At 38.6% G+C, this 22,249-nt stretch overlaps 1 protein-coding gene across 4 annotated transcripts in view; it reads right to left on the reverse strand.

Moving 5' to 3' along the window:
* Positions 1-1,914: 1,914 nt before the first annotated feature.
* The window catches only part of CLCN3 (chloride voltage-gated channel 3), a 66,019-nt gene continuing 45,684 nt past the window's right edge, over positions 1,915-22,249 (reverse strand). For 2 of the 4 annotated variants that reach the window (XM_032108428.1, XM_032108429.1), the window contains 8 exons: positions 21,371-21,577; positions 18,734-18,814; positions 17,011-17,556; positions 12,829-13,015; positions 11,149-11,547; positions 9,070-9,286; positions 6,690-6,765; positions 1,915-5,015 (listed from right to left, as the gene is read on the reverse strand). In XM_032108428.1, the coding sequence (XP_031964319.1) occupies positions 4,857-5,015; positions 6,690-6,765; positions 9,070-9,286; positions 11,149-11,547; positions 12,829-13,015; positions 17,011-17,556; positions 18,734-18,814; positions 21,371-21,577 (1,872 nt within the window). In that variant the 3' untranslated portion in view covers positions 1,915-4,856. The remainder of the gene's footprint in view (positions 5,016-6,689; positions 6,766-9,069; positions 9,287-11,148; positions 11,548-12,828; positions 13,016-17,010; positions 17,557-18,733; positions 18,815-21,370; positions 21,578-22,249) is intronic. The other 2 variants (XM_032108430.1, XM_032108431.1) reach the window with 1 other exon arrangement.

Genomic DNA, 22,249 nt, shown 5'->3' on the forward strand with positions numbered 1-22,249 from the left:
GAGCGGGGCCGCCCACGGGCGGGGCTGCGGCACTGACGCTCTCGCCTGGCCCTGCCCTGCCGGCCCCGGCAGCCAAACCTGGGCCAGGACTGCGGCTATAAGGAAGGGCAGGCTGCTGCCCAGCATTGCTTGGAGCACCTGCGGGCACCACGGCAGGGCCGGGCGGGGCTGGGCTGGGCTTCTGTGGCTTGGTTGCTGCCCGCCTGTGCCATACACGTATCGAGCCTCACGTCCCTGCTCTGGGCCGTGGTTCTGCCATGCTGTGTTTCCCCAGTTGTGTCCCACCCCTCAGGTAAAGCATTCCCTTACTGCAGCATTCCCTTCTGTGGCAAAGCACTATCCCTGCTCCTGCATTGCTGGAGCTGGCTCAAGTGCGAGGAAACCAATGGGATGAAGGAAATGCTAACTGACATTACAAGAGACAGTGGGACTTCACTGCAATTACTACTTGATAATCAGAAGAAGCCATCTCTAAACATTATAAAATTAAACCCAAGTGATTTTGTACAAGGTGCAAATTAATTGATTTCAAGGTCATTATCCCCCAGTTCTGTGTTCTTGTTATTGCACTTGGAGGTTTATTCTCAGGCACTTGGTTAAAGTAACAGTCCAGAAACAATGGAAAATAATATTTGCTCTTACTCAACAGCCCTGCCACCACACAGTAACTGACTTCCATTGTAGCAACTCACATCAATACTAGTGACAGCAGTACTAATTACTACTGATAAAGATTATTGGCCATTAGCACTATGGTCATATAAGTCATTCCTGCTTTTTTAAGCAAAGGATTGACAGTTATCTGTTACTTCATGGTAAAAGGGAGCATTAGAGGTATAGTGTAGGTTAGAGTGCTGCAAAAGTATCGTGAGTTTCAAATGCACAAGATAATCACATGCCACAGCTACTTCTGTAAATTTGACAACTTTACCCCTTTCACTCAACATATAAATGTCCCATTTATTCAAGCACAAACATGCAGGCATTCTGTCATAGGCCTAAAGTTTTGTTTTATACATAAAAAAGATATACTTTCTGTCTCATTCCCCTTTTTATGTTTCAAGTACAGGAGCCCTTTACATTAATGCCCTGTAAATCATACAAATACTAAAAAAGTAGAATCGTGGAAAGGTTTCAGTTGGAGGGAACCTTAAAAATTCAACTTTTGAACTGTTAAATATGAACTTAGCTCTGCAAAAATGAGGACCCAAGACTAGACCCCCCTCCTCCTCTACTAGCCCCTGAGGGAGAAGGAACTCTGTTACAGCAGCTGTAAAATGCCCGGTGTGCTGTGTATCATTAAACTCAGACAGGCTTTCTAGCAGGGCCTGCTGCACTAGGACAAGGAATAATGGTTTTAACTAAAAAAGAGTAGATTCAGACTAGATAGGGGGAAGACTTTTATTGTGAGAGGTGAAACACTGTAATGGGTTGCCCAGAGGGGAGGTACATGCCCCATCCCTCCAAGTGTTCAATGGATGATGCTCTGAGCACCCTGGTCTCACGGAAGGTGTCCCTGCCCACAGCAGAAGGGTTGGTCCCTTCCAACCCAGGCCATTCTGTGAAGTGTACATCATCAACAGATGGCTTTTAGACAATAAAAGGATCATCCACTTTTAACTATTTTAAATCAGAAAACCAACTATTCTATAATTAAAACAAAATCTCAAATGCTTATTTTGGAAAAATACCCCACCTAAGGCTGATCTGCTTGATAGGGTTGATTTGGCTACTGATTTGTAGCCACATGCTAAGCAATGCAAATACTGCATCTCCTAAACATTCTTTTCATCAAATCTTCTTACTAGTTTTGTATGTAAAATTCCTAGCTGTTAATTTTCTTTCAGGGAAAATAAATGCAAAAATCAACACAAATCTTGCTTGTGAAAACAATGAGAAAACATGACAACAATAAATGGTCATACAGAAGGTTTTAATGCTTGATTAAATCATCACAGTAATGAGAATTTTTACTGTAATGATATGCAGTTCTACCACACTATTATAAATAAAAACATTAAGATCAATATTAAATACAGCTCTAGGCGACATCACAGATTAACAGAGAATGCATTCTTCATGAACCAGTATCTGAATGATTTAAAAAATAAAAAAATGCTGACACTTTCCCCCTCCCATCCACCACCTTTTTTTTTTTTTTAATTAGTAACTTGAGTAAGGCGCTGCAAGTTTCACGTTAGAAATTTTTTGTTGCACAGCACAGGCACACATAATTCATTACCAGAACCTCTACTGCATGTTTACCAGAAGACATTTTAAATGTCAACAGGGAAAGCTTAGCAGGTTAAGAAGAGTAAACGGAGATACATAATTTATGTGCAGCACTCAAGATCCACACAGAAATGAAACACAGCAGGAGTGTGAACTGTATTTTAATTCAGACAGCAGTCTATAGAATTAGGTGCAAGTTAATACAGTACACACAGCAGTGTTTTACAATAACATCAGACATGGCAGAGATTTCAAACTAATTTAAAGCGATTTTTGTATGTGTAGTGAGTTTGTATTCTTCCACTGAAAAAAAAAAATGAGACAACAGAAATCAGTGTCACAGACAACTTCCAGAGCTGCCTTCTGTAAATGGGACAATCCTGCTCTTTGTGAAGCTTCCTCTTCTTCAGGCTTATGTAATGTAACAGAGCAAATTTTTAACCACTAGCACTGACTTCACATGGAAGAGTACAGCTGCTTGTTGCCATGCTCCCATTTCAACATAGCCCAAGTCCCTGTTTATTTCCAAACCTGTTTTTTAATACGAGGCCTGATCACTGTGATCCCCCTGGCACATTTCACTTTCTACTGGTTCCAGTTGCTGCTGGAGATGAGATGCTAAAATGTAGATGGCAAGTTTTTACTCAGAAAAATCAGTTAAAATTCAACAGTGCACTTACTTAAGCACAGCCATTTTTGTGCAGCTCACCAACAGTGTCAGAATTTTGGTTCATTGTGTTATTGAACTTATGATAAAATCATACTACCTACTTTGTGAAAAAGATGTTTGAGGTAACCGTGATGAATGCCTTAGAGATATTTAAGATTATGATGTTAAACTTTTAGTGTTTATATTCTTGCCATTTTTGCAGTCTTGTGAGCATAATTGTTAAAGAAGTTTCATCCAACCTCATATTACAGAACATGATTTTTGTCAGCCAGATGTCTTAATTTTTTTCCTCCATCATTTAGGCTCATAGCATATTGTCATTTTTCCTCTGCCTGCAGTTGTGGTGGTGATCTGATAGAATGAATAGGAAACAAAACAATGTACTGTAAAGAAGTTAGGGATCTGTCAGTTCACCTCCAAGTGTGTGTGTGTTGCTGCTGAATTTTGAAGTCCTGCCGAAGTTTCAAGTACTGGATTCAATTTTTCCCTGCTGTTCAGGTGTGACTACATATAATTTACACCTCTATATACTTGGGAGAAAAGAAAAAAAAGAGTAAAAAGCAATCTAATAGTTGCTTTCTCCTATTACTTTTGAAACCCTGCAGGTTTTTTTTTTTTTAATAAAACCTTACTATTACTGTTCCAGTTATCTGCTAGTAAAGAAAAAAAGGAAATCCAAGGTAACAGCTGTGAAAGTTATATTTGAAAATGATCTCGTAAGTATGTTGGATCATAAAGAAGCCATTTTCTTGAAACCCTTCATCTAGTTGTAAACATTGGCTAATCCTCCATTACTTACAGAGGATTATGAATTATTCTATAAAATCACATTAAAAAGGTAATTAGTTATGTGAGATATTAACTGATTCATATTTAATAGATTTTTTAATCCATACAAATATAAATAAAGAATGGTAAAACTTCAAGAAAAATAATATACATTTAGTGCAAATTATGAGTTACATTTCTTCCTACTATGTCAGCAGTGGAACATCTTTTGTGGAGAAGAAAAAATAAAAATGACCATTATCAGATTTTACAGGGGGAAAAAGATCTCCAGTGTTGTAGCATGCATTTTTTACCAGATACACGCATACAGAATTGTTCCAGCTCTTAAACTAGTAGAATAGCAGTATTTTTCCTTATACTGCACAACATTGGTATATATCATAATGTTTTCAATAATACAAAAAATTGCATAAGACCAGGTCACATTATTGATACTTTCTGCAGCAAAACCAGTATTTTTCTTTTAAATACTGGTTTCATCTGGTTTTAGTTTTCTCATATCACGACAGCACATGGGTTGAAAGAAGTCTTGCATGGTTCTTGCAAAGTATTACCTGTTCAATGTGGTTTTGTTGCAGTGGCTCTGCACTGCCCCAAGCATTTCATGATGTACGAACTTACACATTTAATGGCACAAGAAAAACCTCCCTTCTTGTGATCACACCTCAGTAACTCAGTACATCTCAATATGAGAAACAACTGCTTCAAAAGGGCACACCAATTTTAAAGAGGCTTTGTTACGGCTCAGGAGAGAGAGAAATAAAGCTCTTCTGGAATGTAGAAAGGTGACGAGTAATAGTTAACACGCTTCATGAGTTAACACAACAGTTTTCAATGGTAAGAAGGGCAAGACCTTTCAGTCTCCACAAGATGGCTCAATTCAGAACAATCCCTCCAGAAACAGGGATTAATAACACATCTCTTCAATGTTGAAGTACCAGGCTGGGCTGGAGAATGCCACCACTTTGCACGGCTCACCCACTGCACTATCATGGCAGACCTGATGTCTCGGGACGCATCCAGTGCAGGACAGCAGCTCTCCCTTCCCACACTCCCATCAGCCTTCCTCCTCGCCACATGCTCCCCCAGACTGACTCCTGATTGCCAGCAGCACTGTTACGTAAAAACCCAGCTCTCGTCTCTGATTTTAGAAGTTTTCCCCAGACTAAAGTGTTGTGCTATTCAACAAATGGACCTCCTCTTCCGTTTCCTCTCTCTCCTCAGCTATGGGTTTCAGTTGAACATTATGGAGGCGGGGTCTTGGTTTGCCGTCTGGGCCATATGACGGAGGATATCTTTTTTTGTTATAATGCCAAGGAGGCGCCTGAAAAGGATAAATGGAAGATTGATATTAATCCAAGCAGGAAAATAATGAACCGGAACAAATCTGTAGCCAAGTCCTTTTTGTTGACAGGAATAGGGCAAAAGTAAACAGCCTGATTTTCTTATTTAAGCAGAAACATTTTATTTATCAAAATGTTGAGGAACCACCAGTTTGATAAAACACAGCAATGCTGAGACACTGTATCAGATGGTCTCTGACAGCTGTAGTCCATTTTAATGAAATACAAGTCATCCAAGTAGAGCCCATTACAATTTTTATTTAACTTTTTGTTTCTACAAAAATCAAATTTTGATTAGCATATGCCAACAAAAAAGTAACAAAGAGGGACAAAGAAAAGAGAGGTATGAAAAAGAAGTGATACTGATCCCATTTCATAAGGGAGGCATGTTCCAACCTAGCCATCAGAAGTGATGTACCGCTTGATGGCCCCAAATCAAACAAATCAAACTCCCCTTCCCTCCTTTTTTAAACCAGAAGGATCCTTCCAGTCTGACACACTGGCTCAGATTGAATATATTCATAGGAGCACACTGTACCAGCCACAAAACTTTTGTATAATAAACATGAGCTCATTAATTTTTGGAGTTCATGGCTTTAGCAAAAAATAAACTGTGAATAATAAAAGAAAATTTTCATTTTCCAATTTAGATATTGTGCTCTTATGACAGGGTCTTTTAAAACTATAACTGCGAAACATCAAATAGAGTGAGACTGTCCAAAAGGATAATATCACAAGAGAAGCAAAGAGCAGAATGAATGAGCTGCTGCCCTTGTTATTCTGGTTAGTACATTTCAATTTGTCTTATTAAAGGACGCATGAAATACTTGTGAAATATTAGCATAAAATAAGAACATAATTAGCATATTTTGCACATAAGCAGCTAAACATGGTGGGTATGTTTAGTAGACGTAACTAGCAACCCATGTCCAAATTAAGACAAAATCTACCACCTATCTAAGGGGTTAGTTCACAACATCATGTTTAAAACCATATCTAGATTCTGAAGTCAACAGCCGACATAGTAGCAAGCCACTTGGTGGCTAAGGGTATCACTGCACATTTTGTAAAGGAGTACACTGACTGCTGTAGGTAACAGCAGCAGAATCACAAGACTTCACATAAAATCACAGGACTTTATTAAAAAATAAGAATATTTTTAAAAATCATGTTGATAAAGGGGGATTACAGGGAATATCTAATGATGCAATTAAAACATGCTTGTCTTTGCTTCTCAAAAGATGTGATACTTTGCTATTGAACAGCTATTTAAAGCTGTCCAAATCAGAAAAAGAAATTGGCGTATACGAAAATCTTAGTTTCATTAGGCAGGGAAAAAGTATTCCTAGCTGCGTGCCTTCCCACCTGGGGAATTCAAGAGATCAACCAGCTGGATCTATGTGATCTCAACAACACAAGTTTCAGAAAGTTTACTGTTTACTTTCCTTTAATGTTGTGACTAACAGTATGTTCACATTTACAGCTTCATTTCTACAAAAGGATTTTGCACATGTTCTTTTATGGTTTAATACAAATTTTGAGCATAAGAAGATTTCGTTGTTCAGCCGATGTCATAAAAGCCCTGAACAGTTCACAAGTTTCATGCTTCCTGACTTCTAATGTGTCTAATTATGAGATCTGATATATCTAATCACCAAGGGTTCGACGTGCTGCTTTAGTTGCTCGAGATGCTCTAATATGTTCTTCTTTGTGATGATCCCCAAGACAATCCTGCAACAGATTATGTTATGCTAATAACTGTGTATGAAATCAAATTTAAAAAAAAGTTCTAATCATAATGAAAAAGGATTAGAGAAAACTAAAAACAGAAAAAAAAAAGAAAAAGAAAAAGAATGGTTGCGGGAAAGCCAATGAGATAATTAAATGAAAATCTATTTGAAAGTCAGTATCCTTTCCCAGATTTTGCTTTTTTCCTTTTTCTCCCAAAATGCTGAACACAACTGGCTCTTTAACCACCCCAGAGCAGTATGTTTCTCATATCAGGTACACATCAGGATAGCAAACTATCCCTTCACCCTAAATTCACATGGTTTTGGGCTTTAAAGGCACTGAACTAAAATCTACTTTGTATTTCCTTTGTTTAATAGTTACTTCTCCTCACGCTTACAGATAATTATTCACATTTTAACAAGCCACAGCAGATGAACAAAGTAGTAACTGTAAAGTCATAGCAATTGAGGTTCGATGCTGCCGTAGAGAGCTAGGCTATCTGGTGTCCTTACAAACAGACAAATTCAGACAAATTTCTCATTCATGACAGGACAAATCAAGAGCAACTCCCTGGAATGGATATTCTGGTACAAATTTGGAGGAGCAAGGCTCAGTCTTCTCTTTGTCATCTGCACAATTTCTGCACAATCCTATCTGGATTGGAACCAGTCTGTTGACACAAGTCTTTAAACCTTTATATTCAGTTTGCAGGAAATTTGCCCGCCAAAATACAAAGTAGTCCTTGATGGCCACAAGGCTATATGCTGTGGCTAAATACCACCAGTACTAGTATTTATGATCTGGTCGCCTTGTAATGGACAGTGTGCTTGTGGAATGACACAAATTTGTAAACTGAAGTAGGATAGAATAAAAATTAAAGCCATCCATACTTCCTGCTACTTTATAATAAAATAGTTTAAAATGTACAGTAGAGCTTGACATAGCTTTGCACAATCAAGCTTTCTTTAGAGGACATTTTAGCATCAACGTCAATGTTTGAGCACTCAACCACAACAGAAACTACGAAAAAAATTATCATAGCAAATATTTTTCAGTGAATTGGAATTGATTCCAATTTCCCTCCCCAAAACAAGCAGAACTTCATGCCTGCACTAACTTCTAACTGTCAGATCATTATGTCCTTTCCGTATCAGAGAAAGGCTTCTGGAAACACTACTTGACATTCCATACAGAGACGCATTGAAGAAAAAAAAAAAGCAAGCAGGAGAACACTTAAAATAAATTTGTTTCAAAATGCATCTGAAAAAACCAAACTTGGAAACCAATGCAATATTTAAAACATTTGCTACATACACAGCAGCAGTCCTTCTGCCCACAGAAAAACTAAGAAAGTCCCAGTCATTTCAGATTTCTTGTCCCAAGGACATTGATCAATCCTAAACATGTGGATGAGCAGACAACATTTCACTCCCCAGGTGCCTTAAAGACATGCTAAAGGGAAAGCAAGATACTATGGTAGGAGCATCGATGTTGCATGTCAAGTGTTTAATGCAAGAGATACAGGAAAGCAGAATGTTAAAGGAACAGCTGCACAGAAAAAGATCATGTAAAAAAACAAGGAGCAGTTTAGGTAAGAGGCAATTACAACGAACTTTTAGTTTCCATGCCTGGGGTGATTTATTTAGTAGATAATCACAGGACAACTCCCAACAGTCTCATTTACAAACATTCTAAATCTTAAAATTACTTTCCTGAAATATTTTGAATTGTAGAAACAAAAGTTGCAGATTGAAGTTCCACAACTAGCAGCAGTTTAGTTGTTAGTATTCCAAAAAACAAAAGCTTGGTGGTAATCGCCATCATCAGACTCCAGAAGAAGAGATACTGACTAGATCATTTTCTCCTCTACTCTTTATGAACCCAGTATTTGTAGGTGTTCAATAACTGCTGATACATTGCACCTTGCCAGAACACAGATAAGAATGAGAAAATACAGGCCTTAGACTGTGCAGCACACAAGCCTAAACTTCTGCAAGACAAGTTATGTCTCCTCCAAAAGCAACTTGCACAGATCAAACTTGCTGAATGAATTTTTAACAGAAAATCATAAAATGACTGAAATCATCTGCCTGCTTACTTGGAATACAAGGAAGGAGTAAGAATTTCAGAGAGGTGCTACAGCACAGCACGTTCTTAATGAACAGCTGGGGTCCTCTTGCAATACCAAACTTACGGGTTCAAATACCATGATCCTGGTGTATATCCTGGTTCAAATACTCTGATCCTGGAAGTGAAAATTACCGTATGTAACAAAACACACAGCACTGCTGCCACTTCACTCACCCGTTGTGTGTTACAAGGCACTGCCTCAGACCCAGCTTCCGGAAAATATCCACCACGATTTCCATTGGTGTGTGGTCTGTCACGGTGAAAGGGCTCATATCAAGTATGCTTCTGAGCTTCAAAGGTCGAGGGCTTTCTGCTGGAAGCGATGGGGTATGCTGGGCAAAACATACTCTGGAACTGCCAACAATCCCTTCCTGCTTCTTTCTAGCACTTTCTTTAAGAGAGACAGGGAAGGGGGAAAAACAGCAGAGGAGAAAGAATTTATTCTTGGAGTAAGATGTTAGTGCAGACGGACAGCTCAATCGACACTACCAGACTCTCGCGTATGTTTCCATAGCCACTGCTTTACCCCCAGGAAGTGGTTGTGCAGAAATCACAAAAGCCATCTACTATTCACCTTTAGTGAATAATTAATTCAATTAATTTTCTCACTCCAATAAGTAACTTTTATTTACTATAAAGAGGTGGAAAGCCTAAAAAAAATAACATGCAGGAAGCACATACTCAGCTCCTGAAGAAACTGCCAGGGAAAAGCCAGCCTCAATTGACAGGTCCCTGAACCTTTTCCTAATATCCAACCTAAACCTCCCTCAGCACAATTTCAGGCCGTTCCCTCAGGTCTTGTCAGCAGGCACCACAGAGAAGAGATCAGTGCCTGCCCCTCCCCTTCCCCTCACAAGGCAGCTGTAACTGCAGTGAGGTCTCCCCTCAGTCTCCTCTTCTCCAGGCTGAACGGACCAAGTGACCTCAGCTGCTCCTCACACGGCTTCCCTGCAAGGCCCTTCACCATCCTTGTGGCCCTCCTTTGGATGATGTCTAATGGCTCTATAACCCTCTGATAATCTGGCACCCAAAAGTGCCCACAGGACTCGAGGTGAGGCTGTCCAGTGCAGGAGAATCCCCTCCCTTGCCCAGCTGGCAATGCTGTGCCTGATGCACCCCAGGATATGGTTGGCCCTCCTGGCTGCCAGGGCACAATGACTCTTAAGCCAGACACAACCTGAGACTAAGCAACTTCCACTGTATAATCTCCGCAGCTGAAATGAGTCTTACTATGAAAGTGTATTCTAAGAAGAATGTTCTGCTATTCCCTCATTTACTCAAGTAAATGCAAACTTAAACCAGTATGGTGTTGGTAATAATTTCCAAGTTTTGGACATTCATATACATCCTACATACTGTAATACCACGGTATACACAGTAGTAGGACCACAGGCAAAAATCTGACTGAAGTAAACAGTGTTATGTTCACAAAACATAACTTTTAAAAAGTTTCAGGAGAATTCTGTCCCTTTCTCAAGTGTCTTTGTTTAAGAGATATGTATCAAAAACCCCCAGCAGTTTAAGATGCAACTTCCATCACTTATTTCATGCATTAAATGTTACAGTTTTGTGACATTTTCTTACATAACAGTGTGTTTCCTCCTTTGGTTATGATAGTAGCCTCAAAGTACACAGAATTTTTCTTGCCAGTGCACAAAGCATTGTCACAAGTATCACACAGGCACTAATGCCTGCCCAGAAAGAGACAGCCCAAACAGGGCTTGTGTGCTCATGTGCCCAGGGACACATTTCCCATTACACAAACAGATTGAAAAACATAAACCTAAAATAATTAATATTGCACTTATCTCTCCATAATACAATCCTGGTGGTTATAACAAAAGTAAATACCACACTGTCAGAAAGAAATAGGATATACATTTAAAAATTACTTGGACAGTAATTCTCACAGAATACTGCTGGTCTAAAATGAGAATTGCTCAATTTTGAAGAAGAATGTTAGCATAGTATCTCATTTCCTCAAGTAATGCTATCAAAAGCCTCAAAAAACTAAAAAATACCAGATTAGATAATGTTTTGACCTACTTAAGTATGACAACTTTTGTTTCTGCAACACAGACAAAGAGATGAGGATTTTCTTCATTTCAGAGCCTGCTACTGGACATGTATTACTATATACTTAAATAAATCTGGAGTCTAGAAACATACAGAATAAATTCTATTTTAAATATAAAATAATATAAAACAATTTAAATTGGCATACATAATAAAGCAATACTGAAAGTTAATTACCTATTGCAATAGTTAAATCTCTTCTTAGAGCAAAGCCCACTAGTCTCTGTGATTCTTTTGACATAATAACAGGAAAACCATTATAGCTGGTTTCGTTGATCAAGTTTTCTATGTCTTCGACAGTCATATTATCCTGCGTCAGAACTGCTAAAGGAGGGTCACTTCTCCGAGGTCTCATCACATCAGCAGCCAGTGTTGTGTGAGTGAATTCTTCCTTTGCATCCAAGAAAGGATATCCATTCAGTCGGATGTGTGCTTCATAGATGCCTTCCCTACCAAAGGCATCTCCTACCCACTTACTGGTCATGACTGCAGCCATTAGGGGCACAATATATTCCAGCCCTCCTGTTAGCTCAAAGACAATAACTACCAGGGACACAGTCATCCTCGTCACACCACCTGCAAGGAAAATGATAGCCAGTAACATTCAAGTATCAGATAATAATGATTTTAGAATTTTCTGCCTTCCTGTTGAGAACTACGAACGTAACTTTGACATGAAAGGTCATCTGACAAACACCTGTCTGCGTAATACCAACAAAAGCAGACAGAGAAAATTAACACAAAACTTCCAGAATTAAAAAAGAGAGTTCTAGGGCAAATTCATAGAAAGGGAAGTAATAAAGGGAATTGGAAAACACGTGCAGTTATTTAATACAAACTAAGAATAAAATTGTGTGTTTCTCCATACCACATCATGGTATAGAGAGTACCGTGAAATGCAAGGAAATCGAGCAAAATAAGAATTTGAAAAAAGAATGGAACTAATGCAAAGAAGTCACAGGTAGCAAATCAACAGCTATGTTGTCCAAAGGATTAGGAATTTAATGCTGTTGGTTAATCATAAAAGCTAAGCAGAATTATGAGCTGATGAAAAGAAATCTCTTCCTTGGACAACAGAAGATAGGAATTATATTTCTCTTTTGTTATTACTTAAAACGGGTTTTTTTCTACTAAGGTTTCTGATGCCGTATCTTCATTCAATAAAAGACTATGAACTGTCTTTCAATGCATTCAAGAGTGATTCAGTTTGAACTATTAAAAACCAGAACAACCTCTCCAAAACCTAAATTTGTATCACTAGTTTGATTGCCCAAATGCACTTTTCCTTAAAGAAAAGGTCTACTTTTCACAGGATCTGTACTAACAGCTTTTAAGTTTAATTTCTAAGGCCACCAAGTTTTAAGCAAGGTGCCCAACTTAAGCCTCTTTCCATGAAGCTGATTTTCAACAATTAGATTTGTTAAAAATACCTTACACACTTCTAGAAGTTATGTTTGAATTTCAAAACAATTTTTGCAATTCATGTAGATGTGGCAGCTGATCACACCACTTCCTCCTAATAATTTTAACTGTACTTGACACTGTAAATGCTCTACTTCATACATTTCAAGGAACTGAATTTTCTGACCAATGTAGTAATGACATCTCTTGATACCAAACAGAGAAAGCAATCACTACTACTTAAATTTTTCTATTTCTCTTCAATTTATATTTCACATTATTCCTCAGATCACAAGGATCTAAGGGTCTTGTGTAGACATGTGAATGTATTATTCTGGAGGGAAGTCCATATAAATAGGTGTTCCAAAGCTGTACAAGTTTATATCTCCTTTTATTTTTTAATAATTATTTTGATATATGAAGAAATCAGATACTTATTTGTTATATTTTACTTACCTAAGCATGCAGCAGCACCAACCATGGCATAAAGACCAGGTGTAATACAGTCAGCTCCAACTTCACACCACTCCTTGAAAATGAACCAGTCATGATGGTAGTAAGCCAGCTGCTCCACTGCAATTCCTACAATCCTTCCTGCTATTGCTCCAATTGCCATACTAGGTATGAACAGCCCAGATGGAACCTGCAACAAAAACAGAACTGTTGTCATGCTGCTGGGAACATACTTGACACATCACTTAACAAGTGATTTTTTAATATTTTTTTCTGAAAGAGATGTGAATGCTCAAACTGTCAGGTTAAAACCATGGAAAGTGATCTTGGAAGGTTAGTAGAACTTAACAGAATGCTATTGATATCTCTGATTGACTTGATTAGAAAAAACTATTTTATGAGCATGTTTGTTTATAACTTACTGTATTTAAGAGAAAATCTACCACCAATACAGGACCACGAACTAGACTTTCAGTGCCAACAGCACAGTTCTGTGCATGTCTAGTGTGAGCTGTGCTACTCATGCTGAAAAGTGCTCCTTACTATCTCCTGTCTCCCTTATTCCTTCATGCTCCTCAGAGTCAACATTCACTTACTAAACTGGACTGTCCTCCTAAACTCCTTCCTGACACTGCTATAAATTACATGGCTAACTGAACAGGTGATTTTTAAAAGAAGCTTTGTACTATTATTGCCATTTCCTATACAAATGAATGTATATAGAATGCTAAACACACTGAAAGAGAAAAAGATAATCCCCACTGCAAAAAGTAGGTTAACAATAGGTAAAAAAAAAAAGAAGCTTCTACCATCACTTTATTTACTTTAAATGTTTTTCTGCTACTAACTAAAGCCTTGTCACACAACCATGACATAGTAAAATGTTATTGCAAACTTGCTTTTATCAGCCATTTCATATAAAGTAACTGTTGTGTATCTTTTCTTCTCCTTACAAAGCTAATCTTTCCAAAAAACATACTGGTACCTAGATGTCTTATTAAACTGCAAAAGCCTGCTGCTTCTCCTCACAGCAGTTGTTAACATCAAAATATTTTATACTGTGACTGAGGTACACATGATTACAAATAAGGAGTAGAATTTTTACTTTGTCTAAATGCACCTCAACCCATCTTGTCGAAATAACATCATTAAAAATTGCATTCCTGGTGTAACAGGATATACCATGTAGTTTTTCTTGTACTGTACATCTGTGAAATTTAAGTATTGTGCAATTCCAAACTATAGATTTTTGTTGTGGTATTCAATAGCTGGTGCAGAAATGTATTTCAGGATTGTTGTTGTTGTTAGTATTATTATATTTTTTCTGTAATTATGGTTGCAAAGATGATATCTAACCAACAAACCAAGGAAAAGCAAACATAGCTTATAAATATTATTACTGTTATATTTTGTCTATATTTGTGGTTGCAAATATGATTTCTAACCAAAAAACCAAGGAAAAACAAACATAGCAAACATGTTAGAAAGCCAGCAGCATGGGTTTTGAGAAAAAGTTTAATAATCCTTCATTCCCATACTGAATTACCTCCTGTTTCAGTGTTGATAGAGGTAATATTCAATGCTATCATTTTAGTCAAGTATTCAAATTGTGCATTTATACCACTACTGTTATTTCCCACAATTAATTATGCATCTAAGCCCCTTTCTAACTGCTAAAATCAATTTTTTTTCCTGAGTGAAATTCTTTCTTGGGGAACAGTACAACGGTAACCTGAGAAATCCCACATTTCCAACATGAAACTAAATAAATCTTTGAAACTGCCTGAGATCCTATTGTGCTACAGCAGTATGCCACAGAAATTCAGTCTCCATGTGGAAATTGCATCCAAATGGTTTCTGGTCTTTGGTAATGTAACTTTTTTATGCACTAGCTCCCTCTTTTTTTTCCATCATATGTGGATAATGGTTACAAGTCTAACTGTAATTATGATTTTACAGCTCCATTCTTTTGCCCCCGAATCACAAATCACAAAGTAGAGAGGAATCTTCCCAGAGAAGTAGCAAGGGAAAACAGCTAAGTTTTTCCTCTTCTCAGCTTTCTTCTCCAGGGCTTGCTTTTCAGCAAGCTCAAATTACACTGCAGAGGAAAAGATTTGTTCTATGTCACATGTGTCATCTTTGAAACAAGCAAGGATTAGGATTTAGGTACAACTTCCCACTTCTTTGGTAGTGCAGCTGCATACCAGTCAAGTTCTGAGGCAAAACTGTAACTCCTTCCCACCTGTTGATCAGCATTTAGACACAGTAACAAGTGTACTGATAACAGGCAGTACAGTATAGGTACTAAAGCCTGAAAGAAAAAAACAAACCAAAAACGCCAAACCTCTGCCGTATCAGCCCCCTCGTAATACATGTCCACAGCAGTAAGAGCAGCAGGAATCACTTTGCCTCACAGGCAGCAGCTGGGTAGCTTTGCTCACCTCACAGGAAAACAGTTCCTGTGGGGAAGACGTGTGTTTGCAGATGGCTACAGCTCCAGGAACAGACATGGAGAGCCCACAGGATCCTTTATAATTATTTATTTCTTTCCTTTTCTTTTTTTTTTTCTATTTTGAATTTGCTTCTTTTATAGAGATAAAGCTTATAGTGCAAATAAATATAATTAAAGTAACATCCTCTTCTCCAGATCCTGGCTGACATTCTAATTAACCATATGCTTTAAAGCTTCCAAGATATTAATGTAGCACAATTCCATCAATGACAGCAACACGACTCCTTGCCTACTGGCAAAGTAATAAATATATTCTCACAACTTCAAAAAAAATATTTCCACCATGCTGAAGTTCTGAGAAAACGAATCAAAACCAAATGAAGTATAAGCTCTCCCATTCTGTAAACTAGTTAATTCTAATATGCAGTGTGACCTTGTGCTGACAATCCCACGCAAAAGAGCCAGATGCACATGAACACATGAATGGTAAAACAATGTCCTAGATATAAATGAAACACAGTAAGTGAATACAAAACTAAACAAGAGATTGAAGCAGTCACATCACAGAACACTGTCGGAGTTACAGACCTAAGGAAGACTAGCATACAAAATACACTCTATGGATTCCTCTTACACACCAACCAATATATAGAACATAACTTCAAATAACAACCTGCGACATCTTCTAAAATACCAGAACATGAGGAACACAACATGGTGTTATAGTTCCATCAGTTACAGAATAGTCGAGGTTGAAGATGACTGCCTGAGATTGTCTACCCCTGCTCAAGCAGGGTCACCTACAGCAGGCTGTCCAGGCTTGCAACCAGTCAAGATATGAGTATTTCCAAGGATGTTCTCTGCACAGCATATTCCAATGATCAAACATCCTCACGGAAATGAAGTGGGTTTTTATGCTTGCTGTTACATAGAACAGCAACTTAATCTGAAAAGTTAAGGCAAATATAAACACAAATCTTGTCTAGCGAGCATTCTACAATAAGTTTGCATTAACACATGTTTGATAATGATATAGTTGCAAAAAACTATGAAGGCAGCCTGACAAGACAGAAAATGATGAAGGCATGGCAGTTATACATCATCATTCACAAAACAGCCACAGACTGGGGAGAAGCTGAAGCCACCTCCAAAACAGATCTATGAAACAACGGGAAAAAACAAAAATTATGTTGTTTGTAATGGAGCAGAAATTCCCATTACAGTCACATGAACAAAGGCCACTTTCTCATCATGACATGCAATACTGGAAAATACAGCAAAAAAATCATCAATGTCATACATTAACATCTGTAGTAATTACATTTATGTGAACAATGAGAAGAGTGGATACAAGAACTACAGTCTATTCTTCTTCCAAGTAACAGGACTAGGGAACCCGAGTGGTTATGCTTGAACGTTGCTCTTGAAAACTTTAGAATCATTCCTTCTTGCTGAATTAGGCCCATAAAAACAGCCAGCCATCTACACAGTTACTGCTCCCTATTGCACGTAGCACGTTTCTATTCAGCTGAACAAAGGACTATTCTGAATTTAATTAAAATTAATGCTGTTTGCTACAAGACCTGCTTATTAACCAAAAGTAAAAAGGCCTTTTTTTAAAAAGAAATAACAAGAAAGAAATAACCAAGCTGGTGGCTTTGAGAGATGGAAAATGAGAAAGGCTGTAATTAAATAATCACAGCAGATGACACAGCTACTGCATTCACACTTACCTTGATACCAAAGGTGAAGACTGTCATGATTATTTTAAATATGAGTGCTAAACACAACTGCCATATAGCTGAATAGACTCCAGTGCCTGCTGGACGGTCAGGAATATCATCTACTATTTTGCTTGCATTCATATCATTTCTGTAGTCACAGAGCGAGGAGGATTCTAATGGCCCACAGTCTGTGAAGAGCTCCTTAATAAGCTCACTGGTGTTTAGCCTTGTATATGGATTAGGAAACGCAATGACAGCTGTTATTGCTGCAACAATAATGACCTCCAGGACGGGATACTTCCCAAATTTTGTAGATTTGCGTCGGCGACACCATGCAATATTTGCTCGGATGAAAAATGCTCCCCAGAGCCCACCAAATACTCCCAGAAGAATAAAAGGAAGCAGTTCAAAAAGGTACCAAGGAGTGTGATATTCCACATAAAAAAGAACTAGGCGGCTATTACCAAAAGGATTGATGGATCTTAAAACAAATGCAGCTACTAAAGCAGCAAAAAATGATCTCCATAAAGTTTTCAGTGGGAAATAGTAGCTGACCTGCAAAGGACAACACATGAGAATTATTAGTGCCTCAATTAAAAACCTGGAAAGACAGGTTTATGCATGTGTTAGAATACTGCTGCTCACATGATACAAGCTAAAAAATTATTCCTATCACTTGGAGCACTGGCACTCCAGCAGATCCTACATTTTTAGAAAGCTCTACAACTCGTATCAGATTTAAAGTCAATACTACAGCAGTGTTGAAACCACTGCTGTTTTAAGGCTATCAGGAAATGATGCACTGCAATTTGTGCTTCAAGCTGCTCTGTTTGTGTCTCTTAGCCTTCATGAGAACCAGAGCATATATCTGGTTCTGCACACGCAGATATCCTCCTAATATTTTCACATCTCCTTTCAACCTACATTGAAAGGGTTCTCACAGATCTGTTATTTTTACGAAGTATGATTAAAACAAACAAACAAAAAGAATTAAAAGGCCTCAAAACAGAACATGCAATTTCATTCTTAAGCCCCACATAGCCTGATTAGAATTTCAAGACAGTTTTCTTCTGCATCTTTTTTTGGCAACAGAGGAATTCCTCAAAATTCCCTAAGAATATAACAGAATTATACATGAAAGAATATTTTCCCTCCTTTTCAATTCAGAGATTTTTAGGGTTTTAGTTGTCTTTAAAAATGCCAGTGATAGAAAAAACATTTTTATATATCTTGAAAATGACAATTAAAACTAATTTAACATAAACCATTTCTTGGAGAAGAGAATTTGGTTGCCTTGGAGGTAAGTTTTTATGGTTATATTTACCCTTTTAATAATTATCATATTCAATTGTGTTTAGTGTCTGAAACTTTAAGTAATGTTTAAAAACATGCTTCACAAAACTGTCCAATAAGTTTCTAAAGCCTTTTTCAAAAATGAACAATAAGGGCCCTACTTCTCTTTATTTTAGAATAAACTCCAGGACTGAAAAGCTGCTGTGTCTCTATCTGTATGTAAACTCAAATTATTAACAGACTCAGCCCTTCTCCAGAATAAAGCTGACATTCCTTCCAAAAAAAAAAGAAAAAAATAACTTTAGGAGTTTCCTGGTAACAGGACTCTTGGCTTTGAAATATGGGTCCAAAAATAATTTCCTTCTTAGGAGTCTGAGATTATTTAAACTAAGAGAGATTTTAAAAAATATTTATCCTTCAGTGCTATCTCTTGACATACCTCCTCCAGACTGAAAAGGACTCCACCAATTGGGGCACCAAAAGCTACAGAAACTCCTGCTGCTGAGGCAGCTGACAACACCTAGAAAAGAACAAAGGTGAGGGGTTTTTTTGCAGTCTCTTATATGTTTTAAACATGAACAAAAGAATCTCAATACAGCTATCAGTTTCTTCTATGTTTCTGTTAAGGATACGCACACTTAGTAACAGAAAAGCATGTGGAGAGTGGCCACACCAGCTAGCAATCAGGTACTAGATGTGATGAAGCCAAGAGTACTGCTCAAAGTTCAGAGCTGAAACTGGCCAGTGTTGAGTAAGATGAAAAGAATGACTTTTTAAAGTACATTAATAGCAAGAGGAGTTCTAAGGAAAACATTGAACTGATACTTGTTGAAGATTGTCATCTGACTAACAGGGATGAGGAAAAACACAGGCATACAATGTGGGTTTTGCCCCAGTCTTTTTAACAATACTGATAGACCTTGGGCTGCCTGGTCCCCTGAGTCAGAGGACTACAAATGTGGGAACAGTGACTTGCCATCTGTGGGCACTGAGATTTTAAGGGACCAGCTTTGCAAGGCCATGGAGCCTGATGGGATTCTTCCTGGAGTACTGAAGGAGCTACTGGATCCTATGGCAAGACTCCTCTCAATCATTTACCAAAGGTCTTGGGAGTCTGGGGAGGATCCTGCTAACTGGAAGTAGTCAGTGTAAGCCCAATCTGTATCAAGGGTGTGAGGGAAAACCCAGAGAACTAGAGACCCATAAGCCTAACCTGAGCTCCTGGAAAATTACGGAGAAGATTATACTGGGTGCCACTGAAAGGGTTTTAAATAATAAAGCAATCATCAGGCACAGTCAACATGGGTTCACAGAGGAAAGGCTTGTTTAACTAATTTGGTGTCTATGATAAGGCCACCTGTCCAGTGGATAAAGTGAAGGTGCTGGATGTAGTTTTCCTGGATTTTTGTGAGGTTTTTGATACTGCTCCTCTGGACAAGATGGCTAACTGTGGGATGAGCAGGTTCACGGTGTGCAGAGTGAAGAATCAACTGAATGTTAGGACTCAAAGAGCTGTAGTGAATAGGGCTACATCTGGCAGGTGACTGCTCACCAGCTGTCAGTTTGTTCAATATATTTATCAATGACCTGAATGTAGGAATTGAATGCACCGTGAGCAAATTTGCTGATGATACCAAATTGGGACGCTCTGTTGACTCTCTTGAGGGATAGGAGGCCTTAAAGAAGAATCTAGATAGGTTGAGGCCCTGGGCAATGATTAATGGGATAAAATCTAATGAGTCAAAATGCTGCCCAACTAGGATGAAGTAACACCAGGCTCAAGTCTAAACTGGGAGAGGAGTGGCTGGAGAGCAGCCCTGCCAAGAGGGATCTGGGGGTGCTGGTTGGCAGCAGCTCAGTGTGAGTCAGCAGGGTGTGCCCTGGAACCCAGAGGGCAAAACCCCATCCTGGGGTGCATCAGGCACAGCACAACCAGACAACGAACAGAGGTGACTGTCCTGCTGCATTTGGCCTTGGGGTCCTCACCCTCAGTGCTCTGTGCAGTTCTGGGCCCCACATGTCAAGAATCAAAGAACAAACTCCTTGGTTGCATCCAGACAAGGGAAACAAAACTGGTGACAGGGATGAAAAGAGTGTTGAGAACTAGTTTGGAGAGAAGGAGGCTAGAGCAGAGATCGCCCTGCAGCCCGTGGCCAAGCCCATGGTGACACAGGTTGTTTCCCTGCATCCCATGGAGGACCATGGCAGAGCAAGCTCCTGGCAAGAGTCATGGCCTGTGAAAAAGAGCCCAAGCAGGAGCAGGTTTCTTGCAAGCACTGCAGCCTGCAGGTGATCTAGGCTGGGACAGTCCTGAGTGGCTGTACCCTGCGGAAAGGACTGTCTCCCATGGATGGGGCCCCACAATGGAGCAGAAAAAGAGTATCAAGAGGAAGGAGCAGCAGAGACAAAGTATCCCCTTGTGCCACTTTGGGATAAAAGAGTTAGGAAGGAAGCTGAGCCTTTCAAGAAGGGACAATGGGGGCAAGATATATTCCGTTTCGTTTTTATTTCTCCCTACTCTACTACTGGCAGCCAAGTAACTTCCCTCAAGTCTAGTCTGTTTGGCCTGTAATGGTAATTGGTGTGGAATCTCCCAGTCCTTATCTTGACCTCTAAGCTTTTCATCTTACTCTCTCCTGCTGTCCTGCTAACACAGAGGGGCAAGAGAACCGCTTGGCCAGTACCAAGTCTAACCCACCACACTCTCATTAACAACATTGAACTGAAACAGGGCACGAAACACTGTTGTCACCAGGAATGCTTTGTTCACGGGTTCAGAGCACTCTGCTGTCCTCACAACTGAAGACACTCATCAATTACCAAAATGTAGACACAAGCACAGAAAGAATTTAAATAAAATCAAATGGTCTCCGAAGTGGAAGAAATACAAACTGACTCTGCCATGGAAATTATTTACCTGTGAGAATGCTTGGGATAATACATTGTTTTTAACATAATAAATAACTAGTGATAATCACTAAAAATCGTCCAAGAGAACAAATACCATCTTTTAAACAAATCAATGTAAATGCACTGATATTCAATGCATTACGCAAATGCTTTTTCAAGAACTTACCTCTCTTTTTTTAGCTTCATTTGTACTGTATTTTGGAAAGAGGTAGGAAAAAATATTCCCACAGCAGCAGGCAACATGTACCAAAGGACCTTCTTTTCCTAAACTCAAACCTGATGCAACAGCCAAGACTAAAGTAATTGTTTTTATCATCAAAGTCCACTTCCCCAAGTATCCTCTGATGATGAAGCCGCTCAAAATGGTTTTTATCTGGAAGAAATAAAAAGCTGTATCTGTTACTGCATTTTTCAATTTTCAGAAAATAAATCATTCCTTAATTTTTGCTGCAGAACTTCAAAGCTAGCCTTTTCAAATTCTAACTTCATCACACTTTAAAACATGTATCATTCATATTGCTACACTGAGTCTGTTTGCCAGAAGCTTTCCACTTGCAACTTACACTGAAACACTGGACAGTAACATACAACTACATTATCAATTACATTTAGTAGAAAATTAATCTTCAGCAACTTCTAAGACTGGATTCATTAGTTTATGATGTCAATTATCAAGTGAAGGCAGAAAACTTCTGAAGGAAAAATAAATCTGCAAAAACCATACTCAAGGTCTTCTATTGTAGCAATATCCCATTTGCACCAATAACACCTGTTTTCTCTTCATGTTTTACCATCACTACACAAAAATCAACAGTAGATTTCTTCCCATAAAGATGGAAAAGATCAGCGTATCTCCACCAAAAAAATGTGCCACTTGCCAAAGGTATTACTGTGCTTAACAATGCTATATTATTAGCCTGGAAAATATGGCCATATACAGGAAATAATATACAGTTATCATAGGACAGCATGTCCATAAACAGGATGTACACAAAACACTGGGCAGCTGTGTCTAGAAAGTAAAGGTAGCTAAATTTGGAAACCA

The sequence above is a fragment of the Corvus moneduloides genome, chromosome 5 (assembly GCF_009650955.1).
Source record: "Corvus moneduloides isolate bCorMon1 chromosome 5, bCorMon1.pri, whole genome shotgun sequence".
In the NCBI taxonomy this organism is placed as follows: domain Eukaryota; kingdom Metazoa; phylum Chordata; class Aves; order Passeriformes; family Corvidae; genus Corvus; species Corvus moneduloides.